General features: G+C 43.7%; 1 protein-coding gene across 5 annotated transcripts in view; it reads left to right on the top strand.

The window, feature by feature from the left end:
• The window catches only part of ZGRF1 (zinc finger GRF-type containing 1), a 619,324-nt gene that overhangs the window by 315,574 nt on the left and 285,205 nt on the right, over positions 1 to 18,545 (top strand). For all 5 annotated transcript variants that reach the window (XR_014978114.1, XM_085641436.1, XM_085641435.1 and 2 more), the window contains one exon: positions 11,406 to 11,544. Coding sequence is in view for 4 of the 5 variants with exons in the window: in XM_085641436.1 (XP_085497562.1) it covers positions 11,406 to 11,544 (139 nt within the window). In the remaining variant the exon portion in view is untranslated. The remainder of the gene's footprint in view (positions 1 to 11,405; positions 11,545 to 18,545) is intronic.

The following is an 18,545-nucleotide window of genomic DNA, read 5'->3' as shown; positions in this document are numbered from 1 at the left end:
TTGGGACCACACAGCATGTGGTGGCTTGCAGAATTCTACAATCAGACATAAGCAAGCACATTGTTTTTGCAGTCTCTAGATATCTATTTTCTGTGCGGCGAATGAGGAGGAAAAATGCGTCGCTACATGCTTCTTGAAAGGATTCTGCCATTGATGGGCCATTATGTGATCTTCATATGTGTGTGGCAGCTGGTCTGACACCTTAACAAACACAGAATAATAATGTAGCAGTATGCCAAGAGCATTGGTGACTTTTATTAAGATGACAGACCTATAACTTGACTTTTGTAAATCAATGCTTCCTTTCTTAATTTTTAATGCCACTCTTGTATTCATATGATGATGGATAATGTTTTATTGACTACTTTCAACATATTAATATGATATTTGTGGGCCAATTTTTATTCTTCTTGTAAAGCTTATATGTTCATTATGACGTCTTTTTAAATGTATTTATTTGGATGTTTCTTTTATGGCGTATGGCCGAAATAAAGATTATCGAACGAATGATGACATTCCATGGGATCATAACAATGGATCTCACAACAAAGGATGATTGTAGCAGTTTTTAATGGAAAACATCAAGGGAGCTTGCATGTCAAATGTCAAGCTATAAAGAAATATATTGAGTTCAATCTTGTAGTATAATGAACTTGTGTATATTCACTGGGGTATGATCAAATAGCATACCAAGAGACTGAGTCAATCCGGGCTGATTCTGTCAAGCTAGTGATGATGCTAACATCCAAATAGGCAATCTGTAAGCAAACATATCACATTAAGTCTACTCTGTGTCGCAGATGATTTCATCAGATTTCATAAGGGTGAACCTACCAGGTAAGGTAAGGAGTAATGGCACTAGCTGTTATGTTTCAATGCATAAAGTGCCCAGTGTATCTCGAAAGTATCACTGCAATCTATAAAAGAAACCATGTATGAGGGACTATGTTTATAGTTTACTTGGCAAAAAGAGTTCTCTTCATATGTACTAACGCAAGTGGTTGTGGGTATTGCATTAATCTCGCTCTGTGAGTGTAACAAGAGGTGCATATTATGATACAAACAGGGAATGGAGATATGGTGTCTTATAAACCTCTCCAGCTCCCACTATGTTGATACTACTAGAAACTGTTGAACAATATCTCCAAAGAAGTATTGCTCACATCTCAAAAAACAGATGTAGTCAAACTGACTCACCCTTTATGGAACTCGAACAAATCTACAAACTTATTGTGAAAGTTAGTGATCTGCATGGTAAAAGAGTTGTATAGTAGACAACATTAATCGTGACCTTATATTGTAGAAATTGCAAGAAATGCCAAATCTGACTCACCCGTCTAGTGCAGAAACAGTAACTAATTGAAAGTGTTTGTCATCTGAGATAAAGAATCATTTAAGAAAAGTCAGTAATTTCGACATAAACCAGCGTGTGTTTTCTTCGAAGCAGAAAACAACACGTTGACTCACCCGTGAACAGTATCCGTAGATACCAATTAATGGGGTTGCATCCGAAAAGTAAGGGAGAAAAGAGTCAGTTACTCTTAAAAGGCAGGAGGCTTAAGCAAGCGATACCTGCCAAACTCACTTTTAAGTACAGCGTGTGCTGGCCAGGGCTCCTCTCCTTCGCGGCGAGTTCGAAGGAGTGGTAAAAGCTGCATTTCTGAGAATAATTGAGTCGGTTACGGATATAATCAATTAAATTGGCTAGGTTTTTCCAAAGAAGCAGTATTCTATTTGGAATGTCTAAAATTAAAAGATCCTTGCTGGAAGATTAGTAATGTGGAAAAGTATAATAAATAATGAATGAAGGATTGGAAAAAATACTATCCCTGTGTTCTCATAGAAAGAAGAGAAGAGTGTATTGGCATGTAAGTAAGCCAAGAATGTTCCCCCTTTACTTATGATAAAATCAATCTTGTGATAAATGAACGAATGAATAAATAAAATAAAAGGGGATGTAATTGATTAGAAGGAAAACTATCCATGTGTTGTAGTAGATAGAGGAGTGAATGGGATTTATGTAAATAAGGCAAGAATATCCCCATGGATGGAAAATGCATGATTACCACATTCAGATATCTCACGATTGAACCGAGTACTAATAACATCCCCTTTCACGACCTACGTGTGGGAATAGAAGAAGATAAAAACTTTGTATTACTTTACAGAAAACCGACTTAGAGGAACTGTCTATTAAACTATACCAGTAGTCATCCGATACGTCTGAGGGACAATCTGCTCTTTGGACAATTCCTGCAATTGATTATAGCCATAACTAACTCTGTTATTCTGAGAAACGCAGCTTTTGCTGCTCCTTCAACATGCACGCAACCGCGGCAAAGAACGCGAAACCCGACCAGAGCGCTCCATACTTAGAAGTGGGTTCGGTAGGCATCGCTTGCTTCAGCTTCCTGACTTTCAAGAGAGCCACTGACTCTCTTTTTATGTTTTGCCTGCACAGTGCTTTTGAAATGTATTATATTTAATATATTAAAAGGGGCTTACATCCCGCCCCTACTTTCGATTTGTTCCTGTGCTTGCCTCTTACTTTTCCTCGGTTTCTATTGGTTGTAGCATACTATTTCCTGTTGTTCCTCCTGTGTGTCTCTATTCAGTTTCCTTTGGCCCAAGTACTGTTTTAATATGCTTGATGGAACTACTTATATTAGGTTTCCCCTGCACAGTGTTTACCTTTATCTAATCTTCGCCTGGCTGCATGCATTTTAAGCATGCTTGTCGGCTGCCTTGTTTTCATGCCCACGTCAATAGTTCTGAAGCATGTCCTTCTTCTTGAACATGCCCACCTATGTTTCTCAGCATGCCTTTGTTCCTGCCTCTATTCAACTTGCCCTTTCCACTGCCTCTCTATAGCCATGCCCTCTACTTGTTTCTCTCCAGTTTGCCGACTCTCTCTGTCATTCTGACTTTCCTCTGCATCCGTACCAAGCATGCCCTATCCTGTCTCACACAACGTGCCCTCTTGTTCATTGTACGCTCCCCTTACTCCCACCCTCCCAGCACTAGTTGCACCCCCATTCCAGAGCCCTGCTCACCTTCTGCCGGATCTGCCTGGATGTGGACACCTTGCAGATGAGCTTCTAAGGGGCTCCCGGCTCAGGCATCGGGTCACAGTCCAAGGAATTCTTAGGCGGCAGTGCTGACATCAAGGAGCAGTGTCCGAGTTTGCGTGGCCTGGAAAGGGGCAGCGCCTGCCAGAGTGCTGGAACTATTACAGCCTAATGATCCGAGGCCTGATTGCAACATTGCGCCCTCTGCCGGGTGACTGGCGCTATTGCAGACTGAGATTCGAAGATTGCAGGATCGGGAAGTTGCGCCCTTGGGTGAGGAACATGGCTTATTTGGATATGGTGATGGCAGTGAAACTGCTGAAATGCACAGCAGTAGGACAAAGGCAGTTTCTCACAGAGAGTTGGACTTGACCTGCGCACGAGCTTCACCTCCACCTTTTACAAAATGTAAAAATATCTCTGTACTCTCTCGTCCGATATCAGACTGTCCCTAATCAAAATAAAAACAGCCTGTATATGGCATCCAGTTCATATTCAGTGTTATGATCTGACTTAGTTTCTCAGCATTTTCTGTTTTTTCGGGCCCTCTCCTTCACTCCCCACCTTTCCCTCCCCCTATCTCCAGTATTTTTAAGATCCATGGGCTTGCCATCCATTTAAAACCCACTCCCTGCACATACCACTCTCCTTAAACCACCCTCCCTCCTACTTTGGTTTCTAAACCGCTTTAGCTCCCACCCGCTTTCCTGTTGGAGGAACGCGAGAGCCATGTGAAGCTTTTTTCATATCTGGTGCTCTCCAAGTGTACTTTACGTGGTTTTCTTCTAGCGCAGACAAGTGCCCCGAAGGTAACATGTACGTTTCACAGAATTCATACATGTATTCTCCTGTTAAATGTCAGAATTGTGGTCTTGTGTCTATCAACAATAAAATCTGTTTGTATTTTCTGTGGCCTGCACACCTTTGTTCCTTCCCCTTCGTTTTAGAATTGAAGTTATCAGTGCCTCCAGTGAAATCCTGCCCATTAACTGCCCCCAGATGAGTCTATTAAAAAGGAAAACTGATATCGATCTCCTTAAACAAATACCCGAGCAGTTCATCCAGGCCTGTGGTCTGCTTTCTTAGCTTTGTGCTTTGCTGTTAACTTCTCTGATCTGCAACAAGCCAGACTGCTTTGTGGTATTTTGTTAGCTGCACGAAATGTAGCAGCCCTTTTTTTTTATGTTATTGTTGTTTTTTTTGTCCTTCCTTTTTTTGATTTTCTTTTGTGAAGTTTCTAGTAGTATTCTCGTGTACTGCACCCTTCCTTTCACTGGAGATTTACTGATGGGGACTTTTATGTATAGTACCTTGCCTGGTGGAGATGGAAACACGTCCCCTCGAGGCCTCTAGTGCCTTGACAGCTTCTCAATGAGGAAGATCACAGAATACAGAATGTTACTATGTGAGCTACCACCTATAACAGACACACTGTAATCTTTTCTGTAGACAGGGAATGTAGGCAACTGGGTAGACTAAACATTATTAACACAGATATTTGGCATTTGTTTCTTATTTATTTCTTGCCTATTGGACATTTTATATAGCGCAGACCATGTTGAGTCCATGTCAAAGCACTTTTCATTTGGCACACTCCTGCTTTCCTTCACTCCTAAACCTCCCTGCCCCCTCCCGCTTACCTTTTATTTCTAACCCACCCCTTGTTTCTCACACCCCCCTCACCCTCTATCACTTGTTTCCCCACCCTCCTTCCTCATGTCCCAATGACCCCTTGTGCTGTGTTTTTTAACATGTTGCACTGCAACACAGGTTGTTGGTCGACAAGGCTTAAAGTAAAAAGAAAAAGCGCTATGATGGGGTTGGTGCTTGCCGCATCTCGGACAGCAACTTGCACTAAAACACATTGACAAAGCCAATAGATTGCATAAGCTAACCCTGCTGGCCTTTCCATTGCTTGTTCACCCTTACTTTTCGGATGCAGTCCCATTAATTGGCAAGTACAGAAACTTTTCACCGGTGAGTCAGCTTGGTTTTTTCTGCTTAGCAGAAAACACGTGCTCGTTCTTATTGAAATTCCTGATTTTTCTTAAATGATTCTTTATCACAGATGACAAACACATTCAATTAGTACCTGTTTCTGCACCAGATGGGTGAGTCTTATTATGCTCACCATTGATTTAGCTTACTATACAATTCTTTTACCATGCTGATCATTAACTTTCACAATAAGTTTTTAGATTTGCTCGAGTTCAATAATGGGTGAGTCAGTTTGACTACATCTGTTTTTAAAGTTGTAAGCAATACTTGTTTGGAGATATTGTTCAACCGTTTCCAGTAGTATCAACTTATTGGTAGCTGGAGATGTTTATAAGACATTATATCTCCATTCTCTGTTTGATTACCCCAGGATAATGTGTATATCATAATATGCACCTCTTGTTATACTCATCATGCCCATTTGAGATAATTGCTGATAACTTCCCGGAGTGCGCTTAATGCAATACCCACAGCCACTTGCGTGAGTACACATGAAGAGAGCTCTTTTTCCGCTAGGTGAACTAGAAACACAGTCCCTCAGTGTTTCTTTTATAGATTGCTGTGATACTTTTCCAGACACACTGGGCTCTTTATTCATTGAAAATACAAGTTAGTGCCGTTACTCCTTACCTCACCTATTAGGTTCACCATCATCTGTGACACACAGTAGACTTAATGTGATATGTTAGCTTACAGCTTGGCTATTCAGATGCAAACCTCATCACTAGATTGACCGAATCAGCCTGGATTGTGGGATATCTTGACTTAGTCCCTCGGTGTGCCATTTGATCATACTTTATACTCCAGTACATATACACAAGTTCACTATACTACAAGAGTGAACTAGCCATATTTCTTTACAGCTTGACATTTCACATGCGAGCTCCCTTGAGGTTTTCCATGAAAGATTTATACAATCATCCTTGATTGTGAAATCCATTGCTACAGCCCATGGTATGTTATTAGATTGCATTCCACAATCCTTAAGATCACATCTAATCGTACTGTCTGATTGATACATGATTCTTTTGTTCCTCTTTATATTTTCTGTCCTGATGATGAACTTTCTCTAAATAATTGTGTTTTGGGGGTTGAAACGTTGACAGACAACTACTAAAGTGGACTGTTTTCAAATTGATTTAGGATCTGAACACTCCCAATGGGAGTTTTTCGCTTTTCATCTAAAATGTCCTTATCAGTCACATGTAAATACTTGAACAACGTATAGCACTTATGCACAAATTATTCAAATTATCACTTTCACTGTGCCATCTCACTCTTAGAAGCACCTTAACCTGAAAAATTGATGAATACAATGATGTTCTTGTTTGTAACTAGGCAATCTCATTGTGAATTAACAATAACATTGTATATCGCCTTCTAAACCTTACTAGTGAGTGTTTTTTGTAAACTGCTGCCGTGGAAGTTAAAGGCCACACTTTCCACATGGGGACCACTTGTGTATTTATGTTTAAAGAGGGAGCACAACCACTTTACTGCTGTTTATCAGGGGTAAAATGCACAGAGTCTCAAGTCCAGCAAAACAGACAAGGCAAAGAAATTGAGATGAAATCATACCAGAGACGTAATTCCCTACTCTCAGCATCTTTCAGAATAAGCAAAAGGAACTGTCCCATGTCACATGTTATCTGTAGAACTGAATTATCCCTAGGACCTTCCATAAAGAAATTTCCTCCTGAGGAGGAAAAACTTGCAAGTTGGCAATGATCTACGTCTGATCGTTCCCTTGCTTTTCTTCTGAAGATTGCAGAATGGTGGGCACTGTAAATTGGCACACTACTTCCAACAGTGCTCCTTTTCACTTTAGTTATGTTGGTCACATCACTGATCCTGAAGGCTGTGCAAAGAATCAGTGGCGTTGAAATGTGTTCTCCTGCAGCTCTCAGTTGCCTGGGAACAGTAGTACAAAAGTGTGGCAACAATCGTATTCTGATTGCCACCAACATTTGAGTTACCTTCAAGGTAGCCCCAGGACCCCTCCTTCACAGACTTCCTTCTAAATTTTATGGAACTCAGTTCCTCCAAGAGGAAATGTTTCCAGGCACCAGAAAATAGGATTCATGGCTAAACGGATGCACGACAAGGAGAGTATATCAGTGGAACCCACTTCCCTTATACCAGCCTCTAGGAAATGTTGTTTGGGGGGATGAGATTCAGAGAGGATTGTTGTGCTGTGCACCCAGTGGCAGAGACTTGTATCTTACCTTGCTTTAGTTGATCGATTGGCGGTGTGAGTGACAGTAAGTCTACTGGGTTTAGGTCTCTGGATGTGCTGTTTTCCTGTCCACCGGGCAAGCTGTTGCTTGCCAGACTGTCCCAAGATGGATTTGGTGTGGCAAGCACCTAACCTGAGAGACTGCCTCTGCAAGCTGCACCCGGTTCATGGACTATTGGTGTGACTAGTGAGAATTGTTCCATAAATCAGCTTGGCTCTCTCTGGGTGCCAGCTCCTATCTGTAGGGCATGCAAAAAACCGCCAGAACATCCCACAGGGGTACTTAGCATCATGTATAGCACCAGCTCTCTGACTTTGGTTCTGAACTGAATCCCGCTCAGACTGCTGCAGTCCGAGTCTGTTGGCAAAGACTGGTCTTCTGTGCTGTTTGCTGTGTGATATTTTGTCTCGTGGTGGATTAGCTGTGGAGGCACTTGGGTAGAAGTCAATCCAGAAACGGCATAGGATGGCTTGATGGCTCGTTAAAAGGAAGGAGCCACTAGTTCCATGTTAGCTAAAAGTAAATGGTCGGTTCAGGCTGGGAGTAGATTAAATACAAGTTGCAGTGACATTGTTAGACAGGTGAGGCTATGAAGAGTGGAAGGAGGGATTTACTCCTTTGGCAGTCACAAAGCTTATATACAATAAAAAACTAAACAGCTTTGAAAGACTTGAGATGCTAAGTCAATGTCCTGTAAAATTCAGTGTTAGTAATCACAAAGATGGCTGTCACCATTAAAGTAGTACTACACAGCATGGCCGTCTGTGTGGGAAGAATGTGTTTGTAAGATAAATGCTAGGCCTGACTTGAATAGATCTTTAGAATGCAGATTCTGGTCCCAGCTCGAGCTATTGCCAGTTCTAATTCATTGAGATCATGGGAACCACAAGCATAATATTAAGCAGAATACATTTCGTTTCAGTCGATGAATCATCATATTTTTAAGGTCTGACCTTTAAGACCGCTTTAACGGTCTCATCAGACTTTTGCTTTTTCAAATAATCCATAAATAATATAGATAAATTAAGGGGCTTTGATCAGCATCTTTCATCCATTGGCCTGTTAAATTGCAGTATACATTTTGCTTCTGTCCGCTTCTGAATACACCTTGAAACTTTCGGTAAACCCACCTTACCTATTATCTCACTTCACTTTAAGTGATTGCACAAAGCCTGTGGACATTGTTCACATCATTCTAAATGTTTCAATTCTCTTCGATGATAAAGTTGGTCCATAGTGTACTTACTTTATTTCATTTTTTTAATAATAACTTTAAATACGGTCTCATGCACTTCGGATATCCAATTAGATGGTTATTTCTTTTCTGTCTCATTTTCAGGTCTCTGCTCTAAAGAGACATGGTGTATCGACTTCATGGGTTTACAGCCCGCCTATAGGCTTCCCATTTGCCGGCACCAACTTCACTCTGTTTTTCCCTCTCCCCATTTGTCAAGGGCATGCATATGTCATGCCTCTTCCAGTGTTTAGTCCTCCCCTAGAGCACCGACCAAGTACTGTTAAACATACGCTAGGGCCATTTGTCTCTATTGTTTCAGGACAACTTTTTAATTTTTTTAAATGGGTGGTCAGTCCCACCACTCGTTAGGAGAGCTGGTGTTTTAAATAACTACCAATGCCATTTTTTTTTTTTAATCCTGTGCTGCTCCATGTGTTTGGTCAACCTCATCTAAACACCTCCTGTAATGACTGCCACAATAACGGCACTTTGTTAAGCTTTATATCCTGATTTGCGGAGACCAAAAGTTAAAGCTTGAAAAGGCTTTCTTGGAACCTAAACATTTATTTTTAATGGTAATGCTCTAAGCAGTGACGTCGACATTGCGCATTTACTTTACAATAGTCTTACTAATAGTGTACAAAACATATTTTTGAAATAATCTTATATTTGGTAAGACACTGCTGCTTCTGTAATTTCACTTTATTAAACATACCCGTTTCTTCTGAAGGAATGCTGCTGTGAACGTATTTCTTCTATGACTATCCCCTAGCGTTTCCGGGGTCATATCTCTTGCAGTTGCGTCGGGTTTGTTAGTTTGCCACAGCTAGTGCAGACTGGTGCAGTGGAACTGTGAACAGGGGCCAGGGCGGAGGGGAGCCATGTCTGCGCTGCAGCCACTGAACAGCTAGGCGAGGCGCTCAGTGTCAGGCTGCCCAGAGCATGCTGAGGCAGTGACCGTAGCCTTAGAGGCAGACAAATCAGGCATTGGATACGTGCAACGGACAAGCGCAATGCCCCAGTATGGGCATCCTGCTCACCAAGATATGGAGGCTCTTCAACAACCAGGGCGAGTGGGCTGCAGCCACTGTTCTAGGTTGCACACAGTGTCATCTGTAGAGGGAGCGAGAGAGAGGTAGAATTAGAATCAGCAGTGCCTCTGTCGCTGGATCCTGCAGGGCCTGGCCCGTGGCTCTCCAGTCCCTGCTTCCGGGGTGCAGATCTTACGTATTGTAATGGTGTGCCGTGCACTGCAGACCAGTTAACTCAGCACATGTGTGTTTGAGTACGTTTACACATAAACATCATATCAAAGCTGGGTACTTGCAAGAGCGCCACAAAATTATTCCAGATGTAACACATTGATTTGTGTCCATAATTGTATGTCAACAAAGCTTAATGTAATGCTTTTTACTTCATTTCAAAGCCTGCAAACATTACGTGAAAACCTTTGCAAATGTTTAAGGGTTCAGTAAAAATAGTATCCCAAAGTCATCCTTGTTCACGCAGGTGGCTCCCAGAAACTGTGACTGGGCTTTCACTGCTTCTTGCAGCCCATCCTAATGCTAAAAGACATGGCATTGACAAAGCCAATAGCTCTTGCATTGCCGAGACCTATTGGCTTTGCTAATGCTTGTTTATATTAGTGTTAGAAAGAGTTTAAGTGACATTGTAATAATGTAGCTGCCTGTGATAAGTAACGTTGTAGCGGCCTGCAATTTGATTTATTATTGCCTCCTTCACAAATAATAATGAGATGCAAAGCACAACTGAACTACTTATTATTTAAAAACATTTGATAGTAAAACCGATACTCCAGTAAATGTTTTAAATGTAAACATTTTATTGAAATTATATTGTAACCGCTTATAGGTCGCAGAATTCTTCTTTTTTTTCTTTTTTTTACTTTTATTTCTGTGGCATAAGTGTGCAAAAAAAAATATTTCCACATAGCCGCTATTTTCCGATTACATCACGGACACCGCGGCAATCCTCTGCATGTTACAACTTGCATAATAGCCACTAAATGCCAAATTTGTGTGTTTGTCTGTCTTGTTCTATATGTTATTTTTCTTCCCACAGGTAGATTTCGGGCGGGCATTAACCCTCTACCTATAATGCACCTTAGCGAGTGCAGCACATAATTGGTCTTCCCTATTAGATTTGTTGACCATTCACTTTATGCACATAGGTCCTGAAGAAAGCCAGAGTAGTTTCAAGGCCTGGCTGCAACATGTCGACCACAATGGATGTTAGGAGACCATTACTAACTCCAGATACATCCGCCTTGTTTTTATTACTGCCAAAGGCCCACTTATTAAATAACCCCCGTGGGTAAGGGGACCCAAGGACAGTTTTTAACTCACACTCTTACACAATCACAGCACACTCAGTCCTCAAAAACCCACTCCGCTGTAAACCGGCGTCGTAGCACACCCGGGGCACGCTCGGTGCCACCGGGTGGGACCCGATGATGAACCATGCCACCAACTAGGTTGGTGGGTGAGGGCTTTCATAAGAAAACGTTTTTCTTTCCCAGATACACCACACAGCTCTTAAACATTAGCTAGTTCTCCTTGATTGCATATAAAAAAAAAACATTGCACCAGTTTGCCAATGTCAGGCCTATTGTCTTTGCCAGTGGCTGGTCTCTGTGTAGTCTGCAATTGATGCTCAGGCCATAAAAGTTAAGGAATTGTAGCATTCAGTATTTTTTTGTTCATACCTGCAAACAGATGTTCTACCCTGATCGTACATCAGTCCTGACTTAGTTGAAGGAAGTTTGGGCAGAGGAGTCATTAGGGTAGAACATCTGCGGCAGATGTCAGTCACACTGTCCTTCTCATGTGATTTGTTGTTTTACAGAACATGTGCATCTCCGAGCTGTCTTTCCCCAGTGAGACAACGGTGGAAAATGCCAGCCTTCCCAAAAGGGAAGTCCTTATTCCGACTTCATTTCAGTCTCCTTCCCACTACAAGCAAGTCTTCACGGCCGTTTTAACAGGTATACACTATGCCTACCAAATGTTTTCAAAAGTAGGGGTGATGTGTTGGTGGAAGCCGTGTGGGGAAAATGTAAGCCTGTTTCGAGTGTGATCTCTAATTTCAAGTGCGTCATTTTGCCTCAAAATGATTTAACTGTGATATTGTCAAATTTAATATTTGGGTAAGTGGTAAATCACAAAATTGGATTTGATTGCAAAATCCAAGTTTTCAGCATAATTTAATCCATGCAACAGAAATTGTTCCGTCATGACGTGTTACAAAATATTCATTAAATATGAATACATCGCAGAGGCATTTCCAAAATGGAATGTATTGTATATTAATCAAGATTTTTCAATACAGGCCCAAGGGGGAGGGTGCACTGAACACCTGCTCCTGAACAGGGGAGCGACCCAAATACTTCAAATTGACACCATTCTACAATGGATTCATGCATTGTCAGAAATAAATAACATCTTAGGACAATTCACGTCTGTATACTTCCCCGCATTTCATGCAATTTCTACATCGCTTCAACTTTGAATGTCTTTACATAATAACAGATCACGACCTGGCTTTCCATCTCCCAAGCAAGTTTACACCTTCTCCTTTTGGGGGATGTCCCCTGACATCTTCAATCCCGTTACCTATTTCCGACAGTGAAGTCACTCTCACCTGGACTGCATTTCTCAGCAATACATGGACGTGGATGCACCGCACACGTCATCACCCAGCACTGTAGTTACTGTGTTCGGTCTCCTCTTTCTGATGGATACTTTTAACTGCGGATTCCTCCCCTTTAGCACATTCCCAAGTGCCTGACTAGTTCCAGCAGATTTAACAGCAGTGCTCCTGTGCGTTGGTAGGTGGTGTCGTGCAGCTCCATGGTTACTTTCTTCTGCTCAGTAAGTGACAAACAGAGCCGTATACAAGCGCCACCACGGCAAGCAGATGGCAGTTCCTTTCTTTCTGTACCTTCATATGCAGATCCGGAGGTCGCTCCCAACTTTTTCCTGATCTTATGATGATTTTTTTCACCAGATCCTAATGACTTCTGCCTCTGGTGTTTGGGTTCAACACACACCTTCAAGTCCTGTATGGAGTGCACCTTTATGATCCCAAAGGCGATCCAATATCATGAAGCCAAGCTGTACATCACTGAAGTCCGGCTCCCACGCGAAGTTTAGGGTGGAGACCCATTCCCACTCTTGAGGATGTTCCTGCGACAGGTCATTGGCAAGGTCCAAGTCTTCCAGTATGTCCAAGTCCAATGAAAGCACAAAAAGACCAAGTGGAATTTGTCCCAGTCCTGGCACTTTCAATCTGAGAAGTCACGAGGATGTCATGTTGCCCTGTGGCCTAGCTTGTTGTCCCCCTCTGAAGAGGCAATACTGCAACTGATCCAGATGAACCCAAAGTTCCCGGGCTGTTGGCAACATCGCAGTAGATTGAGGCATTTCAAGAGGTCATGTTGCGCATTTTCAGCACCCTTCTGGCTTCCTTTGGCATGCCTTTGGCCCAATCGTTTTGCAGAAGCCTCCAGTCGGAGTACCACCATCAGGAACTCCATGTGTGCCTCTAGAATCTGCCTCAGGTCCGCACTGACACCGTAGCTGACTCCCAGTCTGGTACTAAGATCTATGCCGATCCCAGTGTTATAGAAATTGGCACCAGAGGACGACTCCGTTCCTGTCATCCTCTATCCAGGCGACGTCTTGATGCCAAACTGACACACCCAGGCCATTTAGATAAAGACTGAACAATCCCATTATCTTAGACCTGTACCTCAGTGCTCCAACAACATTTTCGTTCCAACTGTGATCTGAGGTTACCTGCCTTTGGTTGTGGGAATGATGATGAGGGAGGTGTTTTGCCCAACGTTTTGAGGATGAAAATGTATTTCTGGACTTACAAGCTGCTAGTGAGTTGGACACTTCCCTTGACACCGTGTTATGTTTCCCAACCGCTCAATCTCCCCTCGATAAGACCAGCAACAGAACAAAGTGCCTTCTTTGGTGTGGGGATGACATGCACTGCAGCAGTTTTAGATTTGCAGTTACACACTATGGAGGTAAAACGCCATGTTTTATCAGTGGCTTTACAATCTAGTCAAACTCCATCGAAGCATTTGCTTCCATTTAATAAGGCTCTGACTGACACTCTTGTGGGCATGTGGTCTAAGCCCTGTTCCTGCCCTCCGGTAAACAGGCAGGTTGCCAGACCTTTCAGGCCAGTGCCAGGTAATCTTGACTTTCTAAGACAGCACCCCACACCAGAGAGTTTGGTGGTTCAAGCTTCAACCAGTAGAGTGAAACCCCACTCTTTGCCAACTACTCCTCCGGACAGAGGGTTGAAATAGCTTAAGACCTTTGGGGAACAGATATTTTCCTCTGCCAGTCTAGCCCTCAGAACAGTCAATGCCAGCTTCTGGTCGGGGTGGTATTGCAATGCTTTGTAGGACATGAAGCAGAAGCGAGCGGCAAGAAGGACGAAGACGAGCAAAGCGGAAACACGTGGAACCAGAGGAGCAACTTTTACACAGTGCTCAAACCGGCAGGCTGCAGGAGGGAGCAGACGCCCCGGGTCCCTACGCCACGGCCCTGGACACGGGACGTGGCTTGAGGAGAGTACCACTCAGGGGATCATTTTTGTGGGGGTGGTGTGGAGACACTGGGAGCTAGAGCACGCGGGGTAGTTCTGCCCGAGCACGTGATAATCCCTCACGGTTCCTCTCCCCCACTATGTGGTGACTGGTGACAGTAGCACTGAAAGAACAAGGGAAAACCGAGATCCCGGTTTCAACCTTGATCTGGTTTTTTCTTTTCCTTTCCCCGCACCTTTGCCCAAGAGAGAGCGGGAGACCCTGAAGCCCGGAAACCCAACCCCGAGGAGCTGAAGAAGACTCCTGAGAAGGAAAAGGGAGAGACCATCTCCAACCATTTTTGTTTGTTTGACCTGACTCACAGAACTAAGCGCCAAGACTTTTGTGAGGTCTACTATTTCCCCACAGAGAAGGCCCGAATTCAGAACACAATAAAAAGAACGTGTACTGTAACATAGTGTCCTGTGGTCCCTCTCACCCCTCTGAGCACCCCACTCTCTACAGGGTTGCTTTAAAGAAACCAGACCACGGTGTGTTCCCTCGGCTCTTCTAACACCGCAAGACAGTATCCTCATCAGTTTTATCCTTTATGAGGCTACTGCAGGAGATTGCCATACCGCCCATGCCAAGGCCCACACCTGCCAAGCACCAGGCACCCAGTCCTTTAGGGGACTGAGATCAAGCATGCAACATCGGGCCATCAGGGACAGTAAACTTCCCAGTCCCAAACTCCTCCGGCAGCCGCCACCAAGCCGCTGAGTTTGCCCTCAGTGGCACATGACCATCCTGTGGGGAGGCAGGATCAAATATTTCCTCCAGATGTATCCACATATAAAATACAAATAGTGTGTCCTCAAGATCATCCAACAAGGCTACATCCTGCCATTCCTTATTGACCTGCCTCACCTCTCTTCTGTATCCAAACATCTTTCAGAGGAGCACTTGTCCTTCCTTCTCCAAGGAGAGAAGGCTCTTTTGGCCAAAGAATCCAGAGAGAGGGTTATGGCCCTGGAAGGAGGGACTGGCTGTTACTCCCAATATTTTCTTGTGCCGAAGGACAGAGGCCCTCGTCCTAATATTGATCTCTTCCATCTGAAAGCCTTCTTGCAGAAAGACTAATTCAAGATGCTCACACTGGGCCAGGTCCTCTTAGCCCTGGATCGAGGCAACTGAATGGTGGTTTTGGACCTACAGGACTATTATTTTTATGTACCCGTTCCTGCAGTCCCACTGTCATTACTTGCGACTCAAGCTTGGCTAGAAGCATTTTTAATTTGCTGTGTTCCTCTTCAGCCTCACCAGTACCCCACGGATGTTCACAAAAGTGATGGCAATGATCGCAGCACATCTTCGGAGGTCGGACCTAATAGTTTTCCCCTACCTTAACTTCTGGCCTTTTAAGATGGCTTTGTCACAGGCAGTCGTAGATGGTGAGTTTCCTGACATTGTTAGAGTTTATGATCAATTTGCCAAAGTCACCTCTTGACTCCTTCACAGAGGCTCCTCTTCATTGGAGCCATCCTTGATATGGTGCAATGTTGGGCCTTTCCTCCACCACAACATATCTTGGACATTTGTGCTCTGATTGCGATGTTTCATAATTGGTCCTGGGTCTCAGTAAGAGGCATCTGGGACTCTTGGCATCCTGCTACTTGATTACTCCAGGTGGCTTATGTGGACTCTGCAGTGGAACCTTGTAGACTCAGTGAGCCAAGCACCAGTGGAACCTTCTGGATTCCATCCAGGTTTTGAAGAAGACTGTAAAAGACCTTCAGTGGTGGCTGAAGCTCAATTGAACCAGCTGCAGACCCCTCTCCCGGCCTCACCCAGAGCTGACTGTTTTGTCAGATGCATCACTGCTGTGTTGGTGAGGTCATCTGGGAGAGGAAGCAATCAGAAGACTGTTGGAGCTACGGGCTTTTCCCTGTGATGAAGGCCTGCCATCCATCCATCCATCAAAGGAAGGTTGCTTTAGGTTCTCATGAACAACACCATCTCCATATGTTACTGCAATAAACAGGGAGTGGAGCATCCTGGGTCCTGTACCAGGAGGCCCTTCTTCTGTGGTGCTGACTAGAGTGCCAGGGCATTTCTGTTGTCGTGGACCAACTTTACAGAATCTTTGAATGGCAGGGCAGACAAGCTCATCCAGCAATGCTTGGTGGATCACAAATGGCAGTTGCATTCCAAGGTGGCGCATGACATCTTCCATCAATGGGGAGTGCCCTGGCTAGAGCTTTTCGCCACCAAAGAGAACGTTCAGTGTCAAATGTTTGCGCATTGGAGTTTCCAAGAATGCTCTCTTTTGCAGATGCTTTCCTGATACTATGGAGCATGGACTCCTCTACACCTTTCTGCCACTAACTCTTCTGCCCTAAGTGCTGAAAAAGATGAGGAGCAGCCAGGCCTAGGTCACCCTTTGTGGCTCCATATTTGGCACAGAGAGTGTGGTACCCATAATTTCTGGGCATGAGTATCTGTCCTTCAATCAGGTACCATGCCCGGAGAACCTCCTGTCACAGCAGCAGGGCACCTGCACCCAACCCTGCACTATCTGCACCTCCATATGTGGGTATTGAGCAATGGATATTACCACCATTCGATTTTCCTCACAAAGTTGTGGAGATCATCCAGGCTGCATACCATTCTTCTAGTACGTCTGTTTATGCTGAGTTTAGTTTTTAGCCTAGTGTGGCACCCGCAATACTGACCCCTTGCAGGCCAAACTGTCGGATGTCCTATTTTTGTCTTATCTTTGTCCCAGCAATTACTTTCTTTGGGCACAGTTAAAGGTTATCTATTCTCCCTATCAGTTTTTGGTGTTTACCGGACCAGTCATCCCTGTTCAAATCACCCGTTGTATTGAGGTTTGTGAAAGGTTTAACTCACTTATTTTTTCTAAAACTTCTTGTGATGCCATAGTGGTACTGGTGACCAGAGTGGCCTTCATGCCTAAAGTAGTTATGGCTTTCCACTTTGGACAGTCCATCAATCTTCCAATGTTCTTTGCACCTCCTCACCCCTCAAAGGAGGAGGAGAGACTGTATAGGCTGGATCCTAAAAGAGCTTTGAATTTCTAGATCGACTGCACCAAAGATGATCAAGGGGACACTTAGCTCTTTGTAGAGTTCTTTGGGCTAAAGAAGGACAAAATAGTGCAGAAATTGACTTTGTCAAGGCAGATAGTCCTTTTTATCAAGATCTGTGGTAGCTGAGAAGCAGCCTCTGGAGGAGTTGTAGGCCTATTCCACCAGGGCCACGGCTGCTACCACTAGCATGCTCAGTGCTAGTACTTGACATCTGCCAGGGTGCAACATGGACGACAGTTCACAAGTTCACAAAGCACTACTGCCTTGACAGCCAGGTCTGACAGGGAATGCATTTTGCTCACTCGTTCCTGTAGGACTTTTTGATCTACGCCATCCCACAGACCCACCACATTGGGACGTACTGCTCTATTCTCTAGGTAAGGAATATGCAGTTTGAAGTATCAATCAGAAAAACAAGTTATTTACCTTTATGGCGCTCTTTCTGGTGGATACTTTGTCTAACCACAGATTCCTCACCGCCCTCCCTCATTCCCATTCTGGGTAATGGTCTCTTTTCTAATCCAAAATGGCCCTACCCTAGAAATCTGCATTCTAGTATCTTTCATTCCTGATGGGCTCCATATCTGAGGGTGCACACAGAGTCAAGAAAGAAACTAACATCAGCACATAGGGGTAGCACTTCTACGCAGCTTTGTTATTCATTTACTGAGCATAATGAAGTTGGCGAAGAACTACCTGCCACCACCTACCGGCGCACTGGTGCAATGCTGTTACATCTTCTGGATCCAGTCTGCTACCTGTGGATCTTCTAAAGGTGAGGAGTCAGCTGTTAGGAAGAGTATCTTACCAAAATTAAGTAACTTGTTTATCTGAATGCCGGTCTTCCCTAATTAGCGTATAATCCTGGAAGGCCTACCCATGGATCTATTTCTTTAACCTTAGACAGCATGTTCCAAATACTTCTCAAAATGCCTTGCTGGCCCTCTGACACCACAGAGACTCAAAGTACTCCTTTCTTTCCTTTTCCACATATCTATGCACATCGTATGAGGGTCCAAGCAACTACTGACTCCATTTTATTTCTCCAGGTTAGCCCCTGTAAATAGATATAAAAACCATCTGCGGTCCCAAACACAACTGCCACAATGTACTTTTAATTTTACCAGTTTTCGTTGCAGGCTGTAAAATATCCAATAGACGCAACATTGTCTTTTCTAACTCATATGTTATTTGTCAGTCCGCTCTCATGCCATTCCCCTGAGTTGTTCTTCTGGATTTTAACTACACTAAAGGTATCAGGAATCAATTCACAGTTTCCCTTGGCATGAGGGATCAATTCACAGTTCCCCTTATAGTTTTTTAAATAAC

Source organism: Triturus cristatus, chromosome 2_2 (genome assembly GCF_964204655.1).
Source record: "Triturus cristatus chromosome 2_2, aTriCri1.1, whole genome shotgun sequence".
NCBI classification, from domain to species: Eukaryota; Metazoa; Chordata; class Amphibia; order Caudata; family Salamandridae; genus Triturus; species Triturus cristatus.
The sequence above is the reverse complement of the archived record's forward strand: the minus strand, read 5'-3'. Positions and strand labels throughout refer to the sequence as shown.